The 26969-nt window shown below is 41.9% G+C and overlaps 1 protein-coding gene across 6 annotated transcripts in view; it reads right to left on the reverse strand.

The window, feature by feature from the left end:
* Positions 1-26969, reverse strand: part of HDAC9 (histone deacetylase 9) — a 427895-nt gene that overhangs the window by 218077 nt on the left and 182849 nt on the right. For 5 of the 6 annotated variants that reach the window (XM_081883158.1, XM_081883159.1, XM_081883157.1 and 2 more), the window contains 4 exons: positions 8430-8671; positions 6550-6697; positions 5175-5301; positions 3166-3287 (listed from right to left, as the gene is read on the reverse strand). In XM_081883158.1, the coding sequence (XP_081739284.1) occupies positions 3166-3287; positions 5175-5301; positions 6550-6697; positions 8430-8671 (639 nt within the window). The remainder of the gene's footprint in view (positions 1-3165; positions 3288-5174; positions 5302-6549; positions 6698-8429; positions 8672-26969) is intronic. The other variant, XM_081883162.1, reaches the window with a different exon arrangement.

Consider the following 26969-nt stretch of genomic DNA (forward strand, 5'->3'; position numbering starts at 1 on the left):
CCCAAGTATCCTTCTTAGCCTCAAAAGCATATTCAGATGGGTACCCTTGATTCACTTGATACACTCAGCCCAACCAGAAGCACTCCTGTCTGTGCTCTAGAGCAGTATTTCCCAACCTTGTGCCTCCAGCTGTTTTTGAACTACAACTCCCATCATCCCTGACTAGCAAGACCAGTGGCAAGGGATGATGGGAATTGTAGTCCAAAAACAGCTGGAGGCACAAGGTTGGGAAACACTGCTCTAGAGGAGTTCTGAAACAGGCCTAGTCAGCATAATTAGTTGCAGCAGCAGCAGCAGCAGCAGCTGGTGTGCTAGGATGGAGCTATGGAGCTGTCCTCCTGGCACTGGCTTTGCTTGCCTGGACATGACTGGGGCAGATCAAGGGGTTGGTTAGGTAAGGACTGTGCACACACATCAGCAGAGCCAACTCAGTCCTCCCAACAGTGTATCTAGCTGTCCTCCCCACTCCATCTCCATCTCAGCAAGTGGTAGCTATGTTGGGGCTGGAAAAGCTCTGCCCCACTACACAATCCACTAACTATTTGTCTCCCAACCTAACTCCCCTCTTCTCATCAACAGAGCAATACTTTTTACTGTGATTGCATACGCAGGCCAGACTGAGTCAAAATATTGCTAACCTACCCATCCCATCTCCTCTCTTACAGTTTGTGTGATATTTTATATATATATTCAGCTGTAGAAAGCAACTGGATGGAGTCCTTAACCAGACTTCCTAAATAATCAGCTTTTTTCAATCCAAATATACAGCTGTGAACTCAGAACCACACAGTTTGACAGTTGTGTGTTAATGTTTAATTTAACAGTTGTGGTAGGTAAGAATCCCTGTCCCCCCCTCCCGCCCCAAGACTACAGACAAAACAAAAGCTAATGCCTATGAAGCAGCAGCCTCAAAATTAGATTAAAACATCACACGGTCAGCATCAACAAACCTGCTGGCTAAGAACGAGTATCTCTGACCATTCATAGCCCAAGAACAGGGAAAGGAGGGAGAGGAAAGACCACTTCTTGTGACAAAGGTCAAACATTTGCGGGGTAAGAACCTGTCTATACATATGAGTGGCTCATGGGACAGCTTTGTCTGGTATGGTCCCAGGAGGATGTCGTAGGCTCCAGAATGTCCCTTTTGCCTAAGGGATGGCCCCATAGCCATCCTGATCAGTTTAGGGTCATTTCACTCGTGTCATCCTGGTTCCTGTTGCTTTTTCCTCTAAAACTGTTAGGCAATCATTGGGAGCTTTGTGAATATGTAGCTGAGGGCAGAAATTAGGACCACTTAAATTAGGGGCCCCGCGTTGCTTACTTAAACAGGATACATACAATACACGAACCAATTCTTAAGAGATGCAGTAAAACAAAATGGGAATTTTCCTAACACATAGCTCACTGTTCTGCCTATGCTTTCTTTTTTTAGTTTGAAAACCTGTCACATAAACAGAAGAACAGAAGTGACCAAAAATGAGATCAGCTCATTATTCATCTGTGTATGTCATATGTTGTGTTTCAAAAAGAGCCTCGTAGTTGTGCATTTTCTCTGTAGCTGACGTATGGCGTGCCCAAATATTTGGAATAATGTATAGAAAACATCTGGCTTTAATTATATTGTAGCCCTCTTATGCAGACAATGAGAATTGAATTAAGGAATATTTATAAACCCCCACAGAGATGTAAAAGTATTAACAGCTGCACCAGAACAATACTGTTAAAATGTTTGAAAATGTTTGGCCTTACCAATCAACAATTTTACACCTCATAAATATCAATAATGCTTTTTTAAAAAGAGAAATACATTTTTTAAAAAGGGTGGAGGGGGCAATTTAAATGTTCAAACTGTAGTATAATCCAGGCAGGAATAATATGTTTATATATTATATTGAGACTGGAGAAAAGATAATTGAAATAGCATTCTTTGGGCTGGACCCCTTCATTTTTATATATGTAATCAGCATTTTAGTGTCAATTTCTCCTAATAAACACATTCTTTTATGTATTTTGAATAATAAACACATTTCACAAACAATATTATCAAAAAATGCATTTTTTATATTTTCCCCAATATACGTGTTTTGTGCACCTCTCCCCTCCCCACAAATATGCATTTTTGTATAAACTGTTTGTTTGAAGAACTGCATCGCAAAATTCATAGAAGTGTGAATTTTGAAATATTTCTGCATTTGGGGCAGGGTAGTGACAAAATCAGGGCTGCACAGGCACACTACTGGAATTGGCTCTGCCCTTGTGTATACACAACCCCGACTCCCTTGCTCCACCCCAACCATATCCTGGAAGCTGCTGCAACACCGGTGTCAGAAGAGTGGTTCTACTCCACCACACCAGCTATCAAAATACTGGATTTTGATAAAAACTGCTACTTTTGCCCCATTTTTCTTCATTGCTAGACCAAAAAGAAAAAGGAAAAAAAGATGACAGATCAGAAAGTCTTGCTCAGGGGTAGGCAACCTAAGGCCCGGGGGCAGGATGCGGCCCAATCGTTTTCTCAATCTGGCCCACGGATGGTCTGGGAATCAGCGTGTTTTTACATGAGTAGAATGTGTGCTTTTATTTAAAATGCATCTCTGGGTTATTTGTGGGGCATAGGAATTCGTTCATTTTTTTCTTCAAAATATAGTCCAGCCCACCACATGGTCTGAGGGATGGTGGACCGGCCCATGGCTGAAAAAGGTTGCTGACCCCTGGTCTTGCTAATCTCTTCTATGCATTTGAAACACAAGCAACAACTGCCTTTGAGCATTTAGTGTGAGTAATTCATACCATGCACGCACAATATTGAAGCACATGGTTGCAATACTTAAATTTATGAACAGAAGAACATTTATGGGGCAATGGAGCTCACCTTGGGTTGCACCTGGACATTACAAGCTTTTTTGAGCTACTCATTCAAAGTTTATCAGCCCTCCTAATGCAAATATGCAACAGAATACAAACATGAAATTAGTGGTATGCAATATTTTCATTAGAAGGTGGTTTAAATTTTAGCTTTGTCAGTGAATATATCCCAGATAACTTTGATATTGGATGTTCCTTTACGTTCACATTGTATCCGAACGTCAAATTAAGCTTCATATTGGTTAAAAAATGTTTGACGCAGAACCGAGCTGGAATTTAAGGTAAGTTTATTATACTCACCGGTTTTTCGAAGCGGGAAATCATCCTTGGCCTCTTGTGCTCCTGGTAACGTGTATTTGTAGGAAGGGGACGTTCCACTAAGGGGAGGAGAACTTTGATCCAAAGAGGTATGGTGGGCAGCCCTACAGAAGACGCAGATGGTCAATGCAATGTCTGATGTTATGTGAATTAACAATTTATACATGCAAGTTACAGAAAATGTTAAAGCTATAGATGCAGCTTGATTCTTCCAAGTGTGCAAAAAGCCTATGGGGCACACATAATTATGGGGCACACATAGCTAAGGGGCACACACAGTAAGTTATGGACTGCTCAGACTTCACAAACATTTTTCTCTGGGTAATTCATAAAATGCACACAAGAGAAGTGTCATGGCAGTGCAGATAAAATTTGCCATTGGACTAGTCATTTCAGTATCATTAATAGGGACTGACTCATGTATGCTGCATGCATATATCAAGATTTTCACCTGGCACCTTCATTACGTATATTTGGGCACCGGGCAAAAACATCTCTCTCTCAAAAACATCAGCAAAAACAAGACCTTCGGCTGATTAACATTAAATGTGTTTGTTGGAGTGGCTGGGTGGTTTGTTTTGTTCTTCTTGTTGTTCTTATTATATATTTCATATTCTCATTTTATGTTGTGAACTGCCCTGTGCTTCAAATGAAGGGTTGCATACAAATTTATTTATTTATTTAAAAATAAAGTATTGTTTTCCTTTAGTCTAGGGACAAAACAAATTCTTACGAAGAAAAAGAAAGTCTGGGTCCCCTATTTGGTGTGAAATATCTGCTTATGAGAAACCTCTTTTTGACAACTGAGCATCAAAAAATAATAATAATACTTGCTGACATTCTCTATGTGCCAAACCTGATGCCCTACTTAGTGAAAATGTTGGTTCCCTCGGCTTGAAGTGAGATGAGTTGCCTTTGACTAGACTTAACCATCCAGGGTTTTTACCTTTACCTACTTAGTATTCCACCAATCTAACTCAATTTTTTCTTTAAGTGAAAAAGGCAGTGAAGACATTTTAGAGTCAAGGAGCAGCCTAATTTATTCTGGTCTTCAGTCAAAGATTAATCAAGAAACTCATTTATAGTTGAAATGAGAACCATTTTCCCCCAAATTCTATTCCATTTATCCTATTAAGGTGTAGAATAAAACACCCGTTTTCATTTTTCTCAAGAATCTGCACAAGAATATCAATCTGAATGCCTTGCTTGGCATTTTGAACAACAACAACAAAATCATCTGAATATTGTAATGAACTATTCAGAAAAAAGCAAATTCAAAGCCTCAAGATTGCTCAAGGATATCTGAGCAAAAATAGTGAATCTCAGGCCTGTTGATGGGAACAAGTGGTAAATTGTGTAATTTGATCCTGAATGTGGTCATTTTGGTTAAACACAGCTGTTTACATTGGTTACAAAACTAAAGAGTGTTGGCATATGTGAAATTCAATAGGGAAATATGTCTCCCTATTGCTTTTATCAAGCCCTATTCTATACTAATGATACTTCCACAAATTAAATACTTCTAATAAGCTAAAAGGGGAGGGGGCCCTTTAGGCTGTCACTATTTTGTGGGAAGTACAGTATTCAATCACAAACCAGAAATTTAGTTTTGTCCAATCCAAGTGGACTAGAGCACTCTGTTGCCCTACTGCAACAAATCCACTTAAACAGACTTTTTGTGGTTGGGAATGTGATGGGAATATACTCTGAAAAGTGTAGAAGGAATGAACAGTTGATGGGGAAGAGAGGTAACACCTTGCAAGCAAACCAGGATGAATGCTAAGTATACAAGGCGTCTGGTGGAACTACCTGTTAGGTTTTTATAAGTAAAGTCAATATCCAGCAGAGGTACATTAGCCCTTAGGATGCAAAGATGATGATATGCAGCATCTTTCTCAGTTTGCTATCATTTTGGAATCTGGAACTTTTAAAACTTGCTTTTCCACTTTATCAGATGGGGAGGGTTTAAGATAGCAGAAGGCTAAACATACGTGTACCAGAGCTTGGGGTGCCGGCTAACGGAATGGTTCTTCCCATTGGCTGGAGAGTCTTTCGTTGCAGATTTGCTCAATAGAAACTCTTGTAGTTTCTGCTTCACTTCTGTACTGGCCACTGCTCCTAAAAGAAATAGGTTTGTTTCCTGTGTTTCTAATTGTATAGAGTGTCCAAAATTCATTTAAAAAAAAAACAGATGCACATACACAAGCAACAGTTTTGCTAGAAAAAATGTAAATATGAGTGTTAGACAATAGTTGTATCAAATAATGCCTTTCCACTGATTTCCTTTCTTTAGAGAAGATGTCAAATACTGCAGTCATTAGAGAAAAATGAGAGCCTGGGTACTTAAAAAAATATTATGGATAGTTTTTGAAAGCACAGTATAAACTAGGGGAACACACTCTGAAATGTGTGTCATTGTGATCACTGAAGTAATACAGGTCTCTGAGAACCTTGTTTCAAAACTTTAAACATGCCATTACGCTACTGCTAAATTTATATAATTTCCCTTATAAGCTAAAAGCATATTTAAAGGATGTCACAACATTCTCTATTTTGCTAAATATTAGCACACACTTTATTATCAATGAGAAATTCCAGGGGGATAATGAATACATTTGGTGTTTATAAATTGTTACCCCATGTAAATAATATTTTTGAAGCACTGAAACAGCTTAGTTTTCACTCCCATTCCATTTGCGAGGGGAATTATATGTATCTGCCTCCCCCTAGTGAGTATCACATTCCAGTAATGCCGTTTCTTTTTTTAAAAAAATTTATTTGCCTAGAAGGCACAGTAATAGAAGACTGTCAATTTAAAATCACCGTGCCCTATCTATCTATTTACATTTCCATACAAATATTAGCAATGCAATTAATAGGGATGATTTTGAATTTTAATGGAACACACAATGTGGGCAGTTCCAGCCTGTTGCTATTTTTGGGTGGGATTCAATCAAATTGTGGCAAATTTAGGTTGCACATTTATAATTGTTTGAGAGGTCCTGCACAACAAACCCACGAGAAATTGGACTTTTAGAATTAAGAAACACAATGGGAAAATGCACTGGGAAGTATGGAATAATACTTGCTTTGGCATAACATCGTCTAGCCTCCCCACAAACAAATTGGAACGAATGCTCATTAAATAGCCAGCATTGTCTAAGCTCCCTGCAAACAAATCAGGATAAACAATAAACAAATCACTTGGAAGTGCCCTGGACCCGAATGGAATTATATTGACAGACCATACTTTTATATATGTAGTTATTTACTGGAGGGGCAGAGGTGGTGGAGGAGGCAGTAGTGAGCAAGCCAATAGAAGTTAGATAGCATTTTTCAACCGGACCTTGGCTAAACAGATCTTACTTTCGCGGCTTCTTTCTTTGCTTCTGATTGGAGGAAGCTGCTCCCTGTGGTGCCTTTCCAGTTCCTGTTCTTGCCTTTGTTGCTCCAGTTTCTGTTCTTTCTCAATGAGTTCTTGCTGTTGCTTGATGGCTAAGAGTTCCTGTTGTAACTTGCAAAGAAGACATAGTCATAAGAAAGTATAGTCTTAAGGCTGGAGGTGGTCATGCCCAGCCACCACCCCACTTACAGTCCGTGGTCCTACAGCAAACAAAATCATCTGTGCATTAGTCCCTTTGAAAGCTACAGGAATTACTTTCTCCGGGACTAACTTGTCCCACTGATTTCAAGTGAATTCATAGTTGGATTGTATCTGTGCTGACTCAGAAGCACTCAGCCAATTTCACCAGGACTTACTCCCAAGTAAATCAAGAATACACTTGATGGCAGTATATATCATTGTTAAGCGAGCACTCATAAATGTGGTGGTGGTTCCTGATGGCCAGGGTGGAAGGTGGTGGTGGTGAGCAGATTATTTATTCTTGCTGTACCAACTCTCAGGCTGATGCAGTAGAGGGTCTTCACTGGGCCCCTTGCTAGGAAATGGTCTGACATTGGATCCAGTGGATCTGCCATCAGTCCTGCTCTGCTGCACACCCACCATATCCCATTTCAGGGCCATATGACAGCTACCATTAATGGAAGATACTGCCAGCAGTAGTGTGTGCCCCACCATGCCTTCGGTGGGCTCAGCAGGAGCTCCCACAGCTGCAGAACCCACCAAAATGCAGTGGAGTCATCTCTGCTGAATCTTAACATCTGCCAGCAGCACAGATTATGGGACATGATTGCTGCACCCCTTTAGCTGGATCAGGGCCAAAAGAAAAGTAATTTCCTTCTTTGCCTTCAGATTTCTTTTGCTCTTCCAGTCCAGTGTTCTGATTTTTCTCTTTTCCAGAAAAGTGCCATAAAATGTGACACAGCTCTATAATTATTGTTATCTTAATGTTTTAATCTCCATATAACCAGATTTTTTCTTTTGTAAGCACATTTTTTTGTGCTATTTTTGCACTTTTGCCATCGTGACCAAAGGCTCTGGTTGCTCTTCTCACACACCAAGCAAAGAGCAATTATTTCATGCCCAACTAATCACAGCTCTGAAGCACCATGAGCTATAAGCATGAGAGGCAAAAGCCCATCTTGGACTTTCTTGCATTGCTTAAGCAAAGGCCCTTATTTAATTTTTCATTCTCTTCAGCAGAGCTAACTTAAAAAGGTCACATTAACTGTTTCCATTTTAACAGGCACAGAGTCAGTCCAAAGCTAACAAGCATTTTACGAAGAGACTCGTCAAAGCTAACACAATTAGGGGCTAAACACAACTGGATGCCTTTGGTGACTCTTCTGAAGATCTCACCTTTTCTCTTTTTTGGAGTACCTTTTACAAATCTGGACGAATTTCTGCATACAGATAGTACTGTGCAAAATATGGCCATGTGTTTTAAAGAAGGTCTTCTGTGCATACATGTCTGAATCAATCTGTGACCCCATACATAAGCAAAGAGAAGGAAACAAGGCAATTCTAAAGCAGATTGATACAGCTCTCAATGTGTTCACTAATTGGCTGGAAAGTTTTCAGAACATTCCAGTTAGGAATACTATGCATTTCTGCAAAATACATGAATTTCAGGTGGCTCCCTCTGTTGTGCACCCCTGCAAACATTTTTATAAACACATTTGGAGGAATATCCACATGCTAACAAATGTGTGCGTTCACCGCATGCGCCGCTTATATAGCTGAAGCTTCATTCTGCTGTATGGCATCCCAAGAGACAATGCCCTGAAGTCTTTGAACACTTAGCTTGCTATGGTGCAATCTGGGAAGAGAAGAAACATGTTGCTACCTTTATGTGTTCCTGGATCTGAGCTTGGTGCTGTCGCGTCAGGTTCTCGTGCTGCTTTTGAAATTCTGCTATAAGGAGCTGTTTCTGAATTTGCTGCTGCTGCTGGATCAGGAGCAGTTCCTGCTGTAGCTGCTTTTCACGTATCATTGGGTCCACCATGGGAACCATCATCCTGAGATCTGTCCGCAGGTCTAATGGCGTGATAGGTTCTAATCCCACAGGAACTTCTGACTTCACATCCACTGATATACAAGGGGGGGTGGGGGACAGAAAGGGTAGGGGGGAAGGAGGGGAAAGATCAGATAGCAGTTTTATAAAATCATGATATTTGCCATTCACCAGCTATTGTCAGTCATACAGCCTGTTGAATGTCACCTTTTGGCAGCAATAGAAACAGGACGTCAGCATTTATTTCCATGGCTTGGAGAGGGCAAGGGATGACTCACTGAGGATTTGTGAGCATCCTTTGTGAGCACTAACAAGGCATGCTCGCAAATCACCAATGGTTTTCAGAAGAATGTAGGTTGCTATTTAACATAGGAAGCTACTTATGCCAAGCTGACCTTTAGTCCATCTGGCTCAATATTGTCCATTCTGACAGTGATTCTGCAGAGTTTCAAGCAGGGGTCTTTCTCTGCCATGCCTGGTGATGAGAAGGATAGCATGAACCTTCTGCATGCACTGGACTACGGAGCCACAGATCCTTCCTGTGATGGTTGCTGCAAGGCGAACAGACAAGTGCTCGGCCACCCCAAGCAGTGACACATGCAGAGATGCAACAGGAATGATCTCCTACTCCATTTCTGACTGTGGGACGATTGAATGATTAATGATAACAATTGCAGAGATAGGGAAGATTACAAGTCCCAGCCAGAGACTGACTGGAAGAAGGTAAGGCCAGAAAGGTAAATCATACAGAATAAATTTATAATAATAATAATAATAATAATAATAATAATAATAATAATAATAATATTTGTCCAAGCCCATCTGATTGGGTTGCCCCAGCCTGCCTGGCTGGCTCCAGGGGACATCCTTCTCGGTGGGTAGGGACCTCTGTGGGCTCCTGGGTGCCTTTCATTACTTCACAGCTCAGTGCTTTGCTCATGCTTTGCACACAAAACATCCCAGCTTCAACCCCTTGGAGGGCTGAAACTGCTCCTATCAGTGTTGACAAGCCTCATCAATGGCCTGAGTCTAGATAAGGCAGCTTGCTCTGTTGATAAGAGGTGTTCTCTCTGTTTGGGATTGCTGCTGTAATACTCCTTGGCACCTCTGGAGGCAATAATGAGAAGAGAAACGAGGAAACATTTACAAGGCATAAACCCATGCTTGTCAAGATTAATTCATTTCTGGATTTCAGAATTGGGTGCTGTATTTCCAGTGGCAGAGAAGGGATTTCTTGTCAGAATGAGAATTTTAGCATGGCTTCCAAGACTAAATGAAGTTGAAACTTCATTCCTGCAGATTTTCCTACAGTCCAGAGTATGCCCACAAAATTGAAAGACGGAGGCAACAGGAAATTTAAGGCTCTTTGTCAGTATCACCTTTTGTTTCTAGAAGGCAATGGGAACCATGGCTTTGGGAAGCGGGTGATGGGGTATGTGTGGATGCTCCCATCTTTAGTTGTGGTTGACAGCAAGGTCCTCTCATAGGGTTATGGTGTGGGAACTGGGAGCTCTGACAACCATTATAAAGCCAGTGGGAAAGCCAACATGTGGGGTATTTTGAGGTAGCCCTTAAGAGTCCCCTAAAATGCCATTTAATCTAACAGCACCAGAGTCACAGAACATAACAAATGCCCATTGTTTTACAGACTGCAGTTCTGGAATCCCCCAAAGTTTTTGACACTTTCTCCTGGCAGCTGGAAAACATATGAATTCATATCACATATCTACTCTTTAGAATTTTATGCATTGTTTTCACAAAGATGATCTCTTCTCTTGTGAGCAGAATAAGGCCCATGGTGCACAGTAGATCCAGTAGAGGGCAGGAGCAGCCAACTATACCAGACAGTGTTTTAGAAAACAAAACTATGAGTTAGTCTCTTTGCCCAGATCCGTATATCAGAAGTATGTGCATGTGGGCATTGGAAGAATATCCTATCCCTTAAAATCAACATCCCCTTTCTTTGTTTCACTCACTTTTCTTCCACTGCCACAGTTCAATACAAGGAAAACGGAGCACTATATAAACATAATATTAGTGCTCTGGCTCTTCAAAAAGAAACGTACTGCATAAATGCAAGGCTCTTTTTTAAAATAATAATGCTTGCATACATATTTTTAGCCCCTTAAACCACTTGGGAATGTTCTAGCCTAAGGGAAGAACATATGGATGATAGAAGATGCTGAGTCTCTCTTACATTTTTCTATCAACAAACAATTATCAAACATAGTTATCGGTTTTCTCTCTTTTTCAACTTTCAGAAACAGCTATCGTGAAGCTCAAGGCATAGCTTATATACCAAGCATTTTTAAACCTGCCAGAAGGATATTGCCCAACTCCTGGCTTTTGTTCTGAGGCAAAATTGCAAAGAAGGAGAAAAGAAATCACCCTTAAGTTACAAAAACTACCCTTGATTATAAATAATTGTCCCAGACCAAGAGAAAAGCGGACAGCGAGATCCCAGCCCTTTCATCCAATTTATTCTGCAGCAACCCACATTCCATTTGTCTAGACTAAATATAGCAGCGTTTATACAAGAAATCAATAGTGCTTGGAGAGCGAGCGGAGCAAAGGCATGAATATTTCATCAAACTCACAGAGAAATGGCAATCAGCAAACTGACAGCTCAGTGGAGGCTGACTCCTCAGGCCCTCCAGATAAGTCTTTGTTATTTGGCAGTGGCTCATCCCCTTCAAGCCACTGCCTTATCACAGGCGCTTGTCTATTTTTAGCATTAATTGCATTGTAGGTGACAAAGGCTTATCATGTTTAAAGTGGAGAGATGGATTTTCTTCTATCCATTGTGCCACATAATAAGCCTCACTGGGGACAATAAAAGATGCCGGAGCCGAGCAAAAAGCCTGCTCCCCAGGACTGCCTGCAGTCTGCGCAGGTTGAAACGTTCCCAATATTGACAACAGGAAAAAATATTCAAGCCCAAAATAGAACACAGACACACACCTGTGAGCATGGGGAACAAATCCTGCCACAAAGGCAGGCCACATATTTTCATGGAGCTACAATGGATCTCTTTAAAAACAAAACAAAACTGTCACATGACGACTGCAAGGTGCTTTTATTTGTCCTTGTTCCTTCTTCTTCTATGACCAATGTTTTAGAGGCTTGTTTCTAACACCACAAGTCCCAAACAGCCAACCCCCTTGGTGTCTACATACTTAGGAACATAGGAAACTGCCTTATATGGAGTCAGATGATTGGGCCATCTAGCTCAGTATTGTCTCCAGTGATTTGGAAGCTGCTCTCCAGGGTTTTGGACAGGGATATCTCCCGGCTCTACAAGGAGATGGTGGGAATTGAACATGCAAGGAAGATGCTCTACCACTGACCTATGGTGATAAGCAAGTGCCCGTATTTTGGGCAGAAAATCCATTACAGGATGGAAAAAGAAAACACCAGAAAGGTGAGCTGGCTATACACAGAAATATAATACAAGGCAGCTTTGTGTCTGGAGAGGTCAGGAATGAGATCCTCATTTACAACCATCTCTGGGGCACATTGAATCAAGAGGTGCCTGCAGAATGTTAGAAAGGGTTGACTTCAATTGCCCTCTGCTGCTTCAGAGGTCTATGGGTGTATCCTTCTGTGCAGATTTGTCAGTGTAGAACACATACATATGGTTCCCTCTACAATATAACTATATTCTGTGTAAAGAAATACAGTGGTACCTGGGGTTAAGAACTTAATTCGTTCTGGAGGTCTGTTCTTAACCTGAAACTGTTCTTAACCTGAAGCACCACTTTAGCTAATTAGCTAATTATCCTCCTGATAATGTTGACTGTCCCTTACTTGTCCACCTCTACCATACCTTGTCTACCATACCTCTACCTTGTCCACCTCTACCATATTCTTTTTGAGGGGTGGCAACCAGAACTGGACATCATGTTCCAAGCGCAGTCACGCCATAGATTTGCATAGCAGTTTCATTTCTAGTCCTTTTCCTAACGATCCCAGATGTGGAATGTTCGGGTTAATAAATAAGGGAACAATACTGGGTGTTTGCCAGGGGTGCTAACTTGCATAAAATATTGGGTGTGTGTGTGTGTGTGTGTGTGAAGATAAGCCCTGCCTCGCACAATCAATCACATGACACAGTGCACACATAGCATTTGAATGGCAATGCCCATCAACTTTAAGAGGGCCCAGATCCCTCAAATATTTGGGGGGGGCTGAAGACCTCTCAGCCCATAAGAGTTGGCTCCTATGCTGTTTCCACAGGAGTGTTGGCTGATTCTTCACTTTTTTCTGTAGCTCCTTGTTGCTCTAGAAAAGGACCACTGAACCTTGTGGAGGGGGCTTTGAGGGAGCTGTGAGGAGATGTCACCAGGTGGAGGGCAGGAGTAAAAGCACATTTCCATGGACACCACATTGGTCCCTGTCCACTATTATTATTACTATTATGCTTTCTTTCAAATGCATGCATGCCAACAAATTAGAATTAAAACAACTGTAGACAGTTACCAGAGTTTTGATATGCAAAGCTCTTCCCCTCCTCCTTCCAATAGCCTGAAAGGGAAGCACAAACAACCCCACACTAGTAAACCATCACTGAGACGCATTGAAATTGTAGCTGTTGAAGTTAAAGAGAGCTAGCGGGCAAGCTGCTTGAAAACTAATGGCTTTATTTCACTGATTCTCTAAAATCTGTTTGGAAATATGCAAACAAACCCAAGCATAACCATGAACGGCGTCCTAATTCCAAACATGTGACAAGTTCCTAATTGTTGCAGTACGGAGTTCCATCGCTTAGCGAGCACTTAGGAAGGGAGGTTTTATCTGCCTGCTGTCTTAGAGGTTCAAGCCAACCTCTTGCTATTTGCCAGCAGGGGACCTGGGGGGCCTGATGAAACAAATTAAGTAACTCATGGCAAACCGCAAAAATATGTCAACAGGAGAATACCTGAAATATATCTCAGCTTCTCAGTATATATATATATTTCAGCAGAGCCTTTAAAGTTCCCTGCATGCAGCTTCCTGCCAAGTAATCAAGCAACCCTCATTTTTCAAAAAAAGGGTTCTTTTTTTTTTCCTTACAAGGAATCTGAGCATCTTTCATACAGCCAACTTCTGCTAAGGGTGAGATAAAAATAGTCCAGAAATAAATGTGGGTTTTAACCTTTGAATTTACTCGAGTGCTTTAAAGACGAGATTGCCATGATTATGCCAGCGAGCTGGCAAGCAAAATCATGTATGCTAAGATGTCTCCGGGTGGAGGGATATATATATATATATATATATGTGTGTGTTTCCAACACATGAAAGAAACAGGACACGAAATTAATTTTGCAGATTCCAAATTGCTCTTTAACATGGAACATCACCACAAAAGAATAATCATGGAAGCCATCGAGATAGAGAAACACCCTCACAACATGAACAAGCGTGACGACACATCCCGCTTGCCAGACATCTGGAAATTAGCCCTCCCCACAAAAACTGACACCAGATCCAGAGGCACACAGAACGCCATCACCAATCAACCACACCAGACCCAAACCCAGACCCTCTCCACAGATAAATTACAGACACCATCCAGTAGCCAAACCATGGTGGCACCTCCGGATGCTGCACCCCCCTGCAATCCCTACACAGATCTGGCTGACACAGGCCACAAAACCACAGCTCGCCCCTATACACGAAGCCAAGCCAGAGCACAACTAAGTGCAGTACAGCCATCTTCTCAGAAAAACTCTTCACAAAGTTCAAGAGGTCAAGACACAAAGACTTTAGCAACTAATCCACACCTAATGACCCACCTAAGTGGTACTCAGGATATCACTCAAGAAATCACTCAAGATATCCCCCAAGTAATTAAGGAACAAAAGAAGAAAAGGCACACTAGCCTGGGAACTTCCTCTCTGCCCAGAACATTGGAGGCTATACACCACACCCCCTCAACAGTATTTATAGGAACTCAAACACTGAGATCCTGCTCTGTTCCAGTAACAAGAAGCCGAAAGCACCAGCCTGAAGATGACGAGTGAGACCTCGTCGAAACGTCGCCTAGACACCCCAACTTTTACACGGGAAGACACCCGAGGACACCAAAACCTGCATTCCTGTACCCGTGAAAATCTACGAAAGCATATATATATATATATATATATATATATATATATATATATATATATATGCAGGTTTTGGTGTCCTCGGGTGTCTTCCCATGTAAAAGTTGGGGTGTCTAGGCGACGTTTCGACGAGGTCTCACTCGTCATCTTCAGGCTGGTGCTTTCGGCTTCTTGTTACTGGAACAGAGCAGGATCTCAGTGTTTGAGTTCCTATAAATACTGTTGAGGGGGTGTGGTGTATAGCCTCCAATGTTCTGGGCAGAGAGGAAGTTCCCAGGCTAGTGTGCCTTTTCTTCTTTTGTTCCTTAATTACTTGAGGGATATCTTGAGTGATTTCTTGAGTGATATCCTGAGTGCCACTTAGGTGGGTCATTAGGTGTGGATTAGTTGCTAAAGACACCCCAACTTTTACACGGGAAGACACCCGAGGACACCAAAACCTGCATTCCTGTACCCGTGAAAATCTACGAAAGCATATATATATATATATATATATCTCAAGCCATCTTAGTGCCACATCCTGAGTTGCTTGGTGATGCCAGTACAACACCACATGCTATGACAATGAGCTGCCAAAGCAGTCCCTGTTCCCAAGCCTACACAATTATTTGCTGGCAACGCAGTTAAGAAGATTCAGTAATGATGTCTCCGTATGGTCTTGCGAAGACATTTCCCAGGTAGTGGTCCTCCTTGTGGAGAAGTGGCTGAGTTTGCCTCCCATCCACGATGCACATAACAAAAAAGGTTGTGAGGAGCCAGCTCCATATGGAGGCCTCTGCTCACGGAGGCCAGATTAGAAAAGTTCTTCCTTCTCTGAGTCGCACTGATTCAGCTTATGCGCACGTGAGCATCTTGAAGTGCCCGCTTTTCCACATGTCATTATATACACAGCAGATGAGACATTGCACCCCTCCATGTAGAAGCAGATAGGTTTTCCCTGTGCTGAAATATTGCTAGTTTGCCAAATGCAAATTAACATAATTTACTGTAAGCATTTTTTTTAAAAAAAAAAACTAACAAGAAAACTTCTGAATGCACAAGTAAAGTATGGGCAAATTTCTACTTTTAGGGAAGGGCTGTGGCTCTTCCTTGCACCCAGAAGGCTCCACGTTCAGTCCCTGGAATCTCCAGGCAGGGCTGGGGGAAGGCTGCTGCCTTAAACCCTGGAGATCTGATGGCAGTCCATTTAAACAATACTGAGATAGATGGACCTGCATAAGGCAGCTTCCTGTGTTCCTACTGCTCTTCCATATTCACAGTAAAATGTCCTTTTGAAAGAACCATGCATCACTAGCTGCAACCTTGTTTAAAACTATAGAGTAATGAACACCACAAGTATGTTAGAGATTTTTCTAATCCCCTGAGAAGCTACTCCCCCAAGGGTGGGGAGCACTCTGGAGGAGCTGCCGAGGGGACACACCTGGAAGAGGAAAGAAACAACTCCCTTATGGATGTGCTTTTCACTCCTCCATTGTGGAGGGTGCAGCAACTTATGAGGTCCAGCACCGAGGGCCTTCTGGGGGTTCTCTCACTGTGAGAAGCAAAATTACAGGGAACCAGGCAGAGGGCCTTCTCAGTAGTGGCACCCACCCTGTGGAATGCCCTCCCATCAGATGTCAAAGAAATAAACAACCATCTGACATTTAGAAGATATCAGGGAAGTTTTTTATGACTGATGTTTTAATGTACTTTTAATCTTTTGTTGGAAGACGCCCAGAGTGGCTGGGGAAACCTAGCCAGATGGGCGGGGTATAAATAATAAGTTATTATTATTATTATCTTTTCATTTGGGGGGTTATTTAAGAAGCCATTCAATCTTGTGCCTACCTTTAAAAAAGGCAACCTGTAGGGACTTTTCCATCACAAAAAAATCAGGTAATGTAGCAAATTGTACATAGGAAGTGGCATATGAACCATACATTTCAAGCATGCACACAAACACCCCTGATAATCCTGGGAACTCTAGATTATGACTCACACAGTTACAATTCTCAGCATCCTTAAAAATCTACAGTTCCCAGGCTTCTTTGAGGAGTGTGCACCTCAGTCAGAACATAGGCCAATCTAGCTCCCTTTTGCGTACACTGACTAGCAGCTGCTCTCCAGGAGTTCAGGAATATTGTGATTCCCTACATGAAGATGCCAGGAACTAGACCTGGGACTTCCCGGATGCAAACTGTGCGCTCTGCAGTTCTTGCAATGCGGCCATGCTAGTTTAATGCAGTCTGTTCTGTTTACAACTAAGCTAGTATGTACTGATAATGAAAACCGCCATGATGAGAATCAATCCTCAGGGGCGGTCACTTGGGGTTGAAGTATGAAGCAATTAACAGTTTGAATAGCTCTGAAAAGCTTTCAGCTCCTTAAGTACATCACAACAATCATCTGCTGCAACCATCATTTGTTTTAGAGCAGCTCAACTGACATTAATAGGGGATACTCAGAGTGAATGAGTTGCGAAGTATAGCTGAGCCAAAGTTCCCACCCACCACATTTTACAAATCTATTTGCAATTTGCCAAAGTCCACAGATTTTCAACCATGTACCCACAGAGAACAGATTTGTTATTTTCTTTGTCAGTTTGATTCCAGGAAGCACGTCACATAGCCACATCACTGCAAGCCGAACATGGCATGCCATTTTGTTTACAGAACCCATCACGAACACCAGTGTGGTGCCTCGGCAGCCCCCATCTTGCTGAGCAGGAAGGAGGAGTGTAGCTGAGAGAACCGACCCAACATTCATTCGCAGTCATGTGCCATAGTTCAGTGCAAGAACATCTGCTTTGCACGCATAAAGTCCCCAGTTCAATCCCAGGCATCTCCAGGTATAGCTGGGAACATCCTCTGTCTGAAACCCTGGAGAGCCACCTATCAGTGTGGACAATACACCACTAGATAGACCAATGATCTGGTTTGGTATAAGGCAACTTCCTAAGTTTCAGTTCATTCCAGATTCTAAGAGCTCCCTATATATTTTTCATTTTTGCTACACAAGGAGATGTTTTGGTAGTGCAAGCTATGGATTTAGCTACTGCCTGTGAAATACTGGACTGCTGCCAGATCAAGTAAGGAGCCTCTTCCTGATCCATGGTGGGCTTGGGGGTGTGTGTGTTTGCAAGTACATTCCAGATTGCTTTCAAGTAGCAATTGACAGATCAGTCTACAGTGGTACCTCGGGTTAAGAACTTAATTCGTTCCGGAGGTCCATTCTTATCATGAAACTGTTCTTAACCTGAAGCACCACTTTAGCTAATGGGGCCTCCTGCTGCTGCCACGCCGCCGGAGCACGATTTCTGTTCTCATCCTGAAGCAAAGTTCTTAACCGGAGGTAATATTTCTGGGTTAGTGGAGTCTGTAACCTGAAGCATCTGTAACCTGAAACGTCTGTAACCCGAGGTACCACTGTACTTCCAAACTCTGTCATTTGTGCATGTGTTATGTGAATTATGGCTTTGGGGAATGATCAGAGGGCAGGCATACACACACAAGAAGAGCCTGCTGGATCAAGCCAATGGCCTATCTTGTCCAGCATCCTTTTCTCACAGTGGCCAACCCGATGTCCGTGGGAAGCCTGACATGGACACAACAGCAGTACTCTGTCCATCTGTGATTCCCAGCAACTGGCATTCAGAGGAGGTGGAAGATTGTCATTGTGGCTAGTAGCCATTGATAGCCTTGCCCTTCATGATTAATCTTCGTATATTCTATTCAAAAGACAAATTAAACAGATCCCCCACTAGATGAAGAACTTTGGAATAAACATAATTCTGAATGTGTGACAACCTTCCAAAAGGTCATTTAACTGACTAATCGGAAGCACAGACTGCTAGTTTTATTATGCACAGCATTTCTGGACCCATCTGAGAAATAGAAAACATCACAAAGAAAAGGGCCTCGTATCAGTGGAAAAGAAATTAATTCCCATGATTTGTTTCTTACTTCTCAGCAAAACTAATGTTCTATTTTGGATATATTTCAATGAATTGTTCCATAATTATTATACATAAATGATTACACAGTATACATAATTATACATAAAACAACCCAACCAACAATAATTACCAGATTACAATAATTATACAAAGGATTTAAATAATTTGAAATGCCATTTGTGATATTTTCCTGAAAATGTATATTCCAATATTCAACAAATGTTCACTCTGTGTGCATAATATGTATTAGTGAAAATAGCATACAAAACTGCATTATATAAAGTGGGAATATATGCAAAAACATCCTGCCTGTCTTACCATCTCATTTGATCTTTTGGCTCTGGGGAAGATGGCAACAGGGGGAAGAATCAGGCTCTGAGAATCAGTTAGGAGACCTAGAAACTGCTATGGGAACCTCCAGTCCCTGGGTCAGAAATTTGATTCAATTCAAATTTACATGTGAACTTACCAGATTCACGTTTTCCAAAACAATATGCAAATTGAAACACAGCTTTCCTACCCTTTGAAGTTTGAACTTCTCTGGGATCTGAAAAACAGCCCTTCAGCAAAGAAATCTGTACAAAAATTCATATGCAGTGGTCAAGTGTGCATATAAATAGATAAATATGTGAAAATAACATACAAAATGCATCGTAGAAGGCAAACTGCTTTGCAATAATATGCTTGTAGAAGGAGAAATTTTGGCGCTTAAGATTGGAAAAGTGAGAAACTGAATCCAAAATGGACATATCCACCCATTCCTAGCAGGAATTTCCAGATCGGATGGCTCCTCATGATCACTGGCAGTGTGAAGATCTCCTGTAGTGTCCAGCTCCTCTTTCTCATTTGAGGAGACATTCAGTTTGCGGTGTCTGAGCAGGGCTGAACCACATCTCACGGATGACCACAGAGTTCATATATTTATTAAACACAAGCGTTGGTATTCAGTTGAAAGACGGGGTGGCCGTTGAACTGGTATACAAAAGGGAGCAAAACCTGCCCCCTTCCCATGTTATCTTTGCCGCAATATACTGCATTAGGCATTTTCTCACTGCTGCCTCCTGTACCATATTGGAGCCAAGGAAAAAGCCCTGTCCCACACAATTTGGAATATAAATTGGCCCACCCTGCCTTGCAGCCACATGGGCAAGAAAGTTTGGTCCTCGGCGGAAAGGCAAAAGTCAGGTGATTGTGGGAACTGAACATATATTCACACTAGGGGCTGCCACCCCTGCTCGCTCTGCTCACCAACTCCACCTCACCCCTCCACTTCTCCTGTCTCCCTCAGCTCACCCCACACCAACTTGATAGTCTAGGAAGAGGAAGAACTGTTACATAAACCTATCCCCTATCATTTTGACAAAGCGTGTTCTCCTTCATAGAGAGCACATGTTGCGGTGGAGTCTATCAAGACATCCCGCTGTTGCTGGGCAGGTGAAGGTAGTTGGCCACTGCTGCGATTGGGTTCCTCTTGTCGTTGGGGAGAAGTTGATGTTGCCATTTTGTGATTAACAGCCAGAACTCTTAAATTCCCTGCATTAAGCTTCCTCTTTTTGCTGCACACATTGGATGACCCACCCACCCTCCCTATATTTAGGGTTGTTCACATTGACCTTGCTATGCCTGTCATGGGGTTGTCTGTTTTTGGGGCAGGGGCCCGGTAGGAATTTTGTCCTTTTGGCTGATTGGCTGGTGCCGTTTGGTTTTTGCCTACTGCGTAGCAAATTGTCACAACTTGTAAGGTAGTGGTTAGGCATTAGTTTTATGAATTGGTTGGTGGAGGGGCATGGATTGGCTGTGCCTGCCCCTCCAATGCTGATGCTGCAAGGGTATTGGAATCCAGCGGCTCGCCATGCTTTTGTCCGAACCCTTTCAAGGGGCTAGGGCCACACAAGAGCCCTTGGGAGCATTTGGGGAGAGATGAGGGCATGGTTCCCAGCTCCATCTTTCTCCCCAAAATGTTTTCCCTTTCTGATTTTCGCGGGTGTGCGAATGTCAGTCTGTCCCCGTGCGGGGTCAGATAGTCGCAACCAATGCCTAATCAGCCACTCACATTTTTTGTATTTTAATAAAGTTGTGGCCAAAACTATGCCAAAAACCTTAAACAAAAATTCTTTGTGAATTGTGTTTTATTGGGGTGGCTTGGGGACCTTGACACACAAGCAATAATTTCCAATACCATTTGCAGACTGAGGGGTGCCATTCCCACCCCTACCTCCTGCTGCCAAGATGATCCTTGGAGACTATGCATATCTGTTTGACAAACATGGCCTAAAGTGGCACTTCTGTTATTTTCAATAAGAGCCTTCCCTCACCCCCGGAGCATTTTTATTTCCACAGATTTCACGGCTAGGCAATTTGGCAAGCCTGCGCGCTATAGCAAAACAAGCCAGATTCAATAATGAAAGCCAAATATAAGAATATCTTTGCCTTTAATGACCTTTGCTATCACTAGGCTCCAACGTCTTTATAATGTACAGAAAGATTCTCTGGCATGCTTTTACTTATTGCACATGTCATGAACCATTTCTTGCAGGACAGATACTTCTGCGATGACACTGGGGAAGCATTGCAGAACTAATAAAACAGAATGATATGAAGGCAGTCCAGTATAAATCCAACACAAATTAACTATTATTTCATCAATGACTTGTTGCAGAATATATCCACAAGAAAACCACTGTAAAATATACTACATTAGCACCAATGGCCACCAAAGGTAGCAACAACCTAGTTTTGCATTTTCTTGCCTTGGGTAAATATATTCGTTTTCTCCCTTAACTCTCCAATTACTAGATTTTCAGTTTATCTAATGTAAATGTTATGCCTACTCTTTGTAACCCAGTGTGGTGTAGTGGTTTGAGCACTTGTCTAAGTTCAGGGAGACCCTGGCTCAAATCTTCACTCAACCATAAAGCTTGGACCAGTCACCATCTCTCAACATGACATACCTCTCATAGGGCTTTTGTGAGAATATTATGAACCAGTGAGCACCATTTATTAACTGTAAAAAGGGTTTTGCAGGGGGGTTTGGTGCACAGACACAGCTCTATTTCAGCCTGTTGCTACGCCATCCACTTTAAATTTTGGGAGTAGTATTCCAAGCTGCTGTATAATATGCACTGGAACTGCTAAATCAGGATGCATTTGGGGGACATATTGAACACAGTGCAACTTCTTTATGGCCTTTAGTCTTCTAAATAGATTCTTCTACAATCCTCTTAATTATCTTCTGTGAAAGGTAGCGAGAGCCATTGGTTTCGGGGCTTTGAAACTCTCTCTTAGAATGAGATGACAAAGTTACCAACCCAGCCAACGTCTCTGATACAGTATTTGCCACTGTGACATTAAGTTTGTTAATTAGTAACCTCTGTCTCTACTTTTTGTACTTTATTACATAGTTTTGGCCAAATCTTATTCCTCTTCAGTTTTTCCATAATAATCACTATGGAGAACAGTTGTAGCAATAATTAATTTTGATGTCATTGTGACCTAATAAGTAATTCCTTATGGTTCATGCTGCTCAATCATTCTTTGTAGTTTTAGAAAACAATGTCCTCGATATATAAATACCCTCACAATTTCTCTTGTCTGAAGGGGAGTAATTGAAACACAGTGGAATGAAACAATACAAAACCACCTGTTCCATTTGAAAATTATTAAGGCAGCTGCCTGCAGTTCCACTAACCCTCCAGAACAGTTCCAGTCACTGTCCAACCTCCAATCTTTCAACGATACATTACTACACCTATGTAGCATATCTCTACACATTCATCATTTGGGGAGACATTTATCATATTTAGAAGTCAATAATAAAGTTCACCCTAATGTTACTGAATGGGACACTGGAGCTCACACATCTTGACTTTTTGAAGTGCCACTTGAAGAAGATATTCAGGGAAGAAAATAAGATACACACACACTAATGCTGAAAATGGAGCAAAAAGCAATATGAAAGGTTACTATGCGGACTAAGCTACCTCACAGGGTTATTGCGAGGATAAAAAGGAGAAGAGAATAACTATGTTCACCACCTTGAGGTCCTTGGAGGAAAGGTAGGATATATGGGGAATAAAATAAAATAAAAATTCTTCTCTTGGATCACCATAGGTTCTCTAGGTGGTCTAATGGTGAAATTGCAGTGCCACCTTTCCCGTTGTGATCAGCCCTATGTAGTTGGTCCAGGAATGCAGAGCTGCTTTATTTTATTCCTCTGTGATTTCCCCTCTTTTCTTTCTTTTTGTAGTGGGACAATGCAATGTTTGAAACATATGCTGAATACCAGCAAACAATTCCTGCTGAACTGCAGCGGCCCCAAGGCCCAACTCTGCCACGGAAACCAAAGACTCTAAGCCACAGTCTCCTGAGTCACGCAAGTGTCAGCACATTACCGCAGCTGCTGGGTAAAATGATTAATGGGTCAAAATACCTGTATTCTCCAGCATGGTATGTTCCTAATGGTTTTACTGGGCATTTTGGAGACTGCAGTTTGTGTTGCCATAAAAATGTACCCACTGAATGTTTCTTCTTGAAATGTACAATTACCTTGATTTATATTCCACAGCATCTTTTTGTGTGCCGTTAAAATGCAGCCATTTACTCTTCAGAGCGACTATAATCTTTTTTTTGGGGGGGGGGGTGAAACATCCTGAAAGCAGGATTCTTTAAATTTTTTATTTTATAATAAAACCTGCCACAAGCAAATAAACACAACTCTGAGTTAAAGTGGCAGAAGTGTTGAGTTTCAGTGCTACCATAAAACAATCAGACTTTGGAGTGAGAGACTGAAGACAAAAGCAGCTCAGGTCAGGTAGATTAACTAGAACTCCTCTCCCCCATCCTAGCCTCGCAAATATTCACAACATTTGCTTTTATTCTTGCACTGGGTCCTGGTACATGTTCAATTTACACCCAAGTAAAGCCACTACATGTATTGTAACAAAAAATAAGGACTGCTTTCAGTGGCAAGGAAAGGTGTAGGCCACAATCCAATATTCACTTCCTTGAGAGTAAGCTGCATTGCATTCAATGGAACTTACTTCTGAGCAAACAGGCAGAGTGATGCACTATAAAGGGTAAGGGCAGAGCATCCCATTGTTAGATTTATATATGAAGTCATCACCACTTCCAGGGCCGGCCCTGCCATGCAGCAGGATGAAGCAACTTGCTTCAGGTGGCATAATGAGAGGGACAGCAGAGATGAATACAGAAACAGAGGAAGCTGCCTTACAATGAACCAAACAATTGGTCCAGCTACTTTAGTACTGTCCTTGTTGACTGGCAGCAGCTCTGCTGGGTTTCAGAGACAGGGTTGTCTCTTTGCCCTATCTGGAGATTGAACCTTGGACCTTCTGCATGCAAAGCATACCACTGAGCTTGAAATCGGTGTCTCAATTGTATAGCACATCTTTTAAAAGTGTCAGCCCTACTTGGGGATTTGGCTGCTTCAGGCAGCAAAATGTGTTGGGCCAGCACCTAAAGCAGGCATAGAGAAGCTGGAGCTCTCCAGATGTTGCTAGACTATAATGCCCACCATATCTGGCCACTGGCCACGGCTTATGGAAGTAGGAGACAAGGACTATCTGGAGGGCCAAAGGTTCTTTATCCCTGACCTACAGTAGCCATTATTATTCTCTTGTGGTATATACATCCATACAGGTCATGGCCCAGGCAGTAAACGGGAATGTGCTAGAATGCACTGACACATTTTGGTTGATGTCACCTGCCATTTCAGGAATCTTTGAATCATTTGGCTGTGGTTGTACATAAGAAGGGAGAGCGCTTCTAATGTCGCCAGCTCATTCACTTCCAGCATTCCTCCTTTCTTTCAGGTGGTAGTGATCCCTGTACTGTCAGCTGCTCATCACTCCTAATGTAGTTTTAAAGTGTTTAGGGTTCCACCATTTTGGGGTCTCGTCTTTCAATACGGCCTAACACTCTACTTCAAACTTTCAAACTCCTCTTCACTGTGCTTGTGGTTTGCCTGAGGGAAACAAACCACAAGCTAAGGTTCATACAGTATGTCACAGTTGGGTTTCTGGTGGCACAGCAACAGCAGGACTGGAGTGGAAACATTTCAACAGCATGGACTGGTACACTGTGCATTCACATTCAACAGATATGTGAATTGGGCCAAACCGTAGCTAAACATATCTATGGTTTGTTAACTTACCCTCCAGTATACTAATTATTATTCTTCCCAAGGACTATGAATGCAACAACCCAAATTTGTAGTCCCCTTGTTTTAAGTTTCATTCTCTGAAGGCCTTTCCCACAATCCAAATGCACCCACTGTCTCTAACTAATGACAATCGCTGATCTACTGGGTGTTTCTGGAACATGCAGCTTTTCTGTTCAGCCTCCCTTCGTCTTTGCTCTACAGTTTGCTCATAAGCTCTGCAACCAGAAATAGAAGCAAAACATTTAATTGAAGGCTTCCCTGATGCTGAATTTAGCCAGCTACTCTGGGAGTTTGAAACAACAGCTTTATAACAAACAAGAAAATGATGGCAACTTAAATTATCTCAGGTTCCACATAAGACAACAATATTCCTAGAGAATATTTTTGTGTTGTAAAACAGCAAGAAATTGCAATGAAAGCTTGTTTCACTGCAATATAATTATAAGCATCTAAGAGCCATGCTAAACACTGCCTGCCAGGGTTCCCAGAGCATATGTTACTTCCCCACATGCTATGAAGAAGACAGGTGTAACACTGGCGTCTCCCTCGGCAGGTGTAACATGTTAACACTGCACTATAAAGCATGCACCAAGCATTTTGCTTGCCTAATGAAATCAGTCTCAATTGTCCCAGTTCAGCAGTTCCTGGGCCCAAATTTCATGAAATGCAGAATGGAAAAAAAACCCTGTGGTGCAGGCGAGTGAGAGAGGAATGATTTTCTCAGCTGAAAACACAAGACACCTCCTTAGCAATACTTATCATCTTCTCCTCAGCATTCACTGCATTGTCGCAGGATGAAGTCTGGCCCCGGGAATAGTTGCACTGGCTAATTTTGTTATAGCTTTGCTACAGACAGATACTATTAGGAGGCTGACGCTCACTCAGATTTTTCAGAAATGCAAAGTCTACCTTCACAGTGCAATGTAAGATCGCTTGACAAACAGAAGCAGAAAATAAAATAAAAGAATAAAAGAATTTACTGAGGAAGGCACCATAATGTACATAAACACTACACTCAAGACCAAATTACCTGAAAGGTTACTGTCCCTGTATAGACCTGTAACATCACTGAGATTATCTGGGAAATTCTACTCATCATAGCTTGTCATAGAGTGGTGACCCAAAGTTGGCCTTTGTCCACTATTGCCAAACTACTGCTCTTTCCCCACTATTTCCACTTTTGCCATATGTAAATCAGCAACCATCAGCTGCATCTTGCAAAGACATCTCTTCTTGTCCAGGCTTTCCTTGACCTATAAGATCAGACATGTTCTTATCTATATGAATTCCTGCTTTTGTTTGTACAGTGGTACCTTGGGTTACATACACTTCAGGTTACATACACTTCAGGTTACAGACTCCGCTGACACAGAAATAGTACCTCGAGTTAAGAACTTTGCTTCAGGATGAGAACAGAAATCGTACTCTGGTGGCATGGCGGCAGCAGGAGGCCCCATTAGCTAAAGTGGTGCTTCAGGTTAAGAACGGACCTCCGGAACAAATTAAGTACTTAACCTGAGGTACCACTGTATATACTTTCATGCCACTGTTTTACTGGTCTTACGTTACATTTTTGTATTACTTACTCCCCCCCCCCCCACATTTATGTTGTACACCACTTGGAGATATTTATGAATGCTTTAATCAGTGGCTCCCAATGGGTGGTCCGGGGACCCCAGGAGGTTCATGTAATCCACCCAGGGGATCTGTGGCACCATTCACGTAACAAAAAGTACCATAGTTATATCAAAATTTGCAAAAGCAGTTTAAAAAAAACCCAAAACCACAAGGGGTCTGTGGTATTTTGCTAATTCAGAACCACTGTTTAAATAAATGAATGAATAAAAAAGAAACTATGAAGGCCCTCATCCCTGGCAGTTTCTAAAAATGTTACGTGAACCTCTTGAATCTTACAGAGAGAGTGCATGATAACATGGAGAACTCCTCCATCTCATCAGGCAAATAAGAACTGCCAAAACAAGTACTTCTCCCTCATAAATATGAATAGAGATCCACTCTGCTTTCTCATTCTGAACCTATTCAATGTAGTGCTGCAATTCTTCAAATCGTAGAACACTAATGGGCTATGGAGCTGAATGTAGGAATGTATTTTGGAGAGAGTGTCAGGAAAGAATGGGAAAGAGCTGGTTTAATTATAAGCTTATTTTATA

Source organism: Podarcis melisellensis (assembly GCF_964234715.1).
Source record: "Podarcis melisellensis genome assembly, chromosome: 12".
Lineage (NCBI taxonomy): Eukaryota > Metazoa > Chordata > Lepidosauria > Squamata > Lacertidae > Podarcis > Podarcis melisellensis.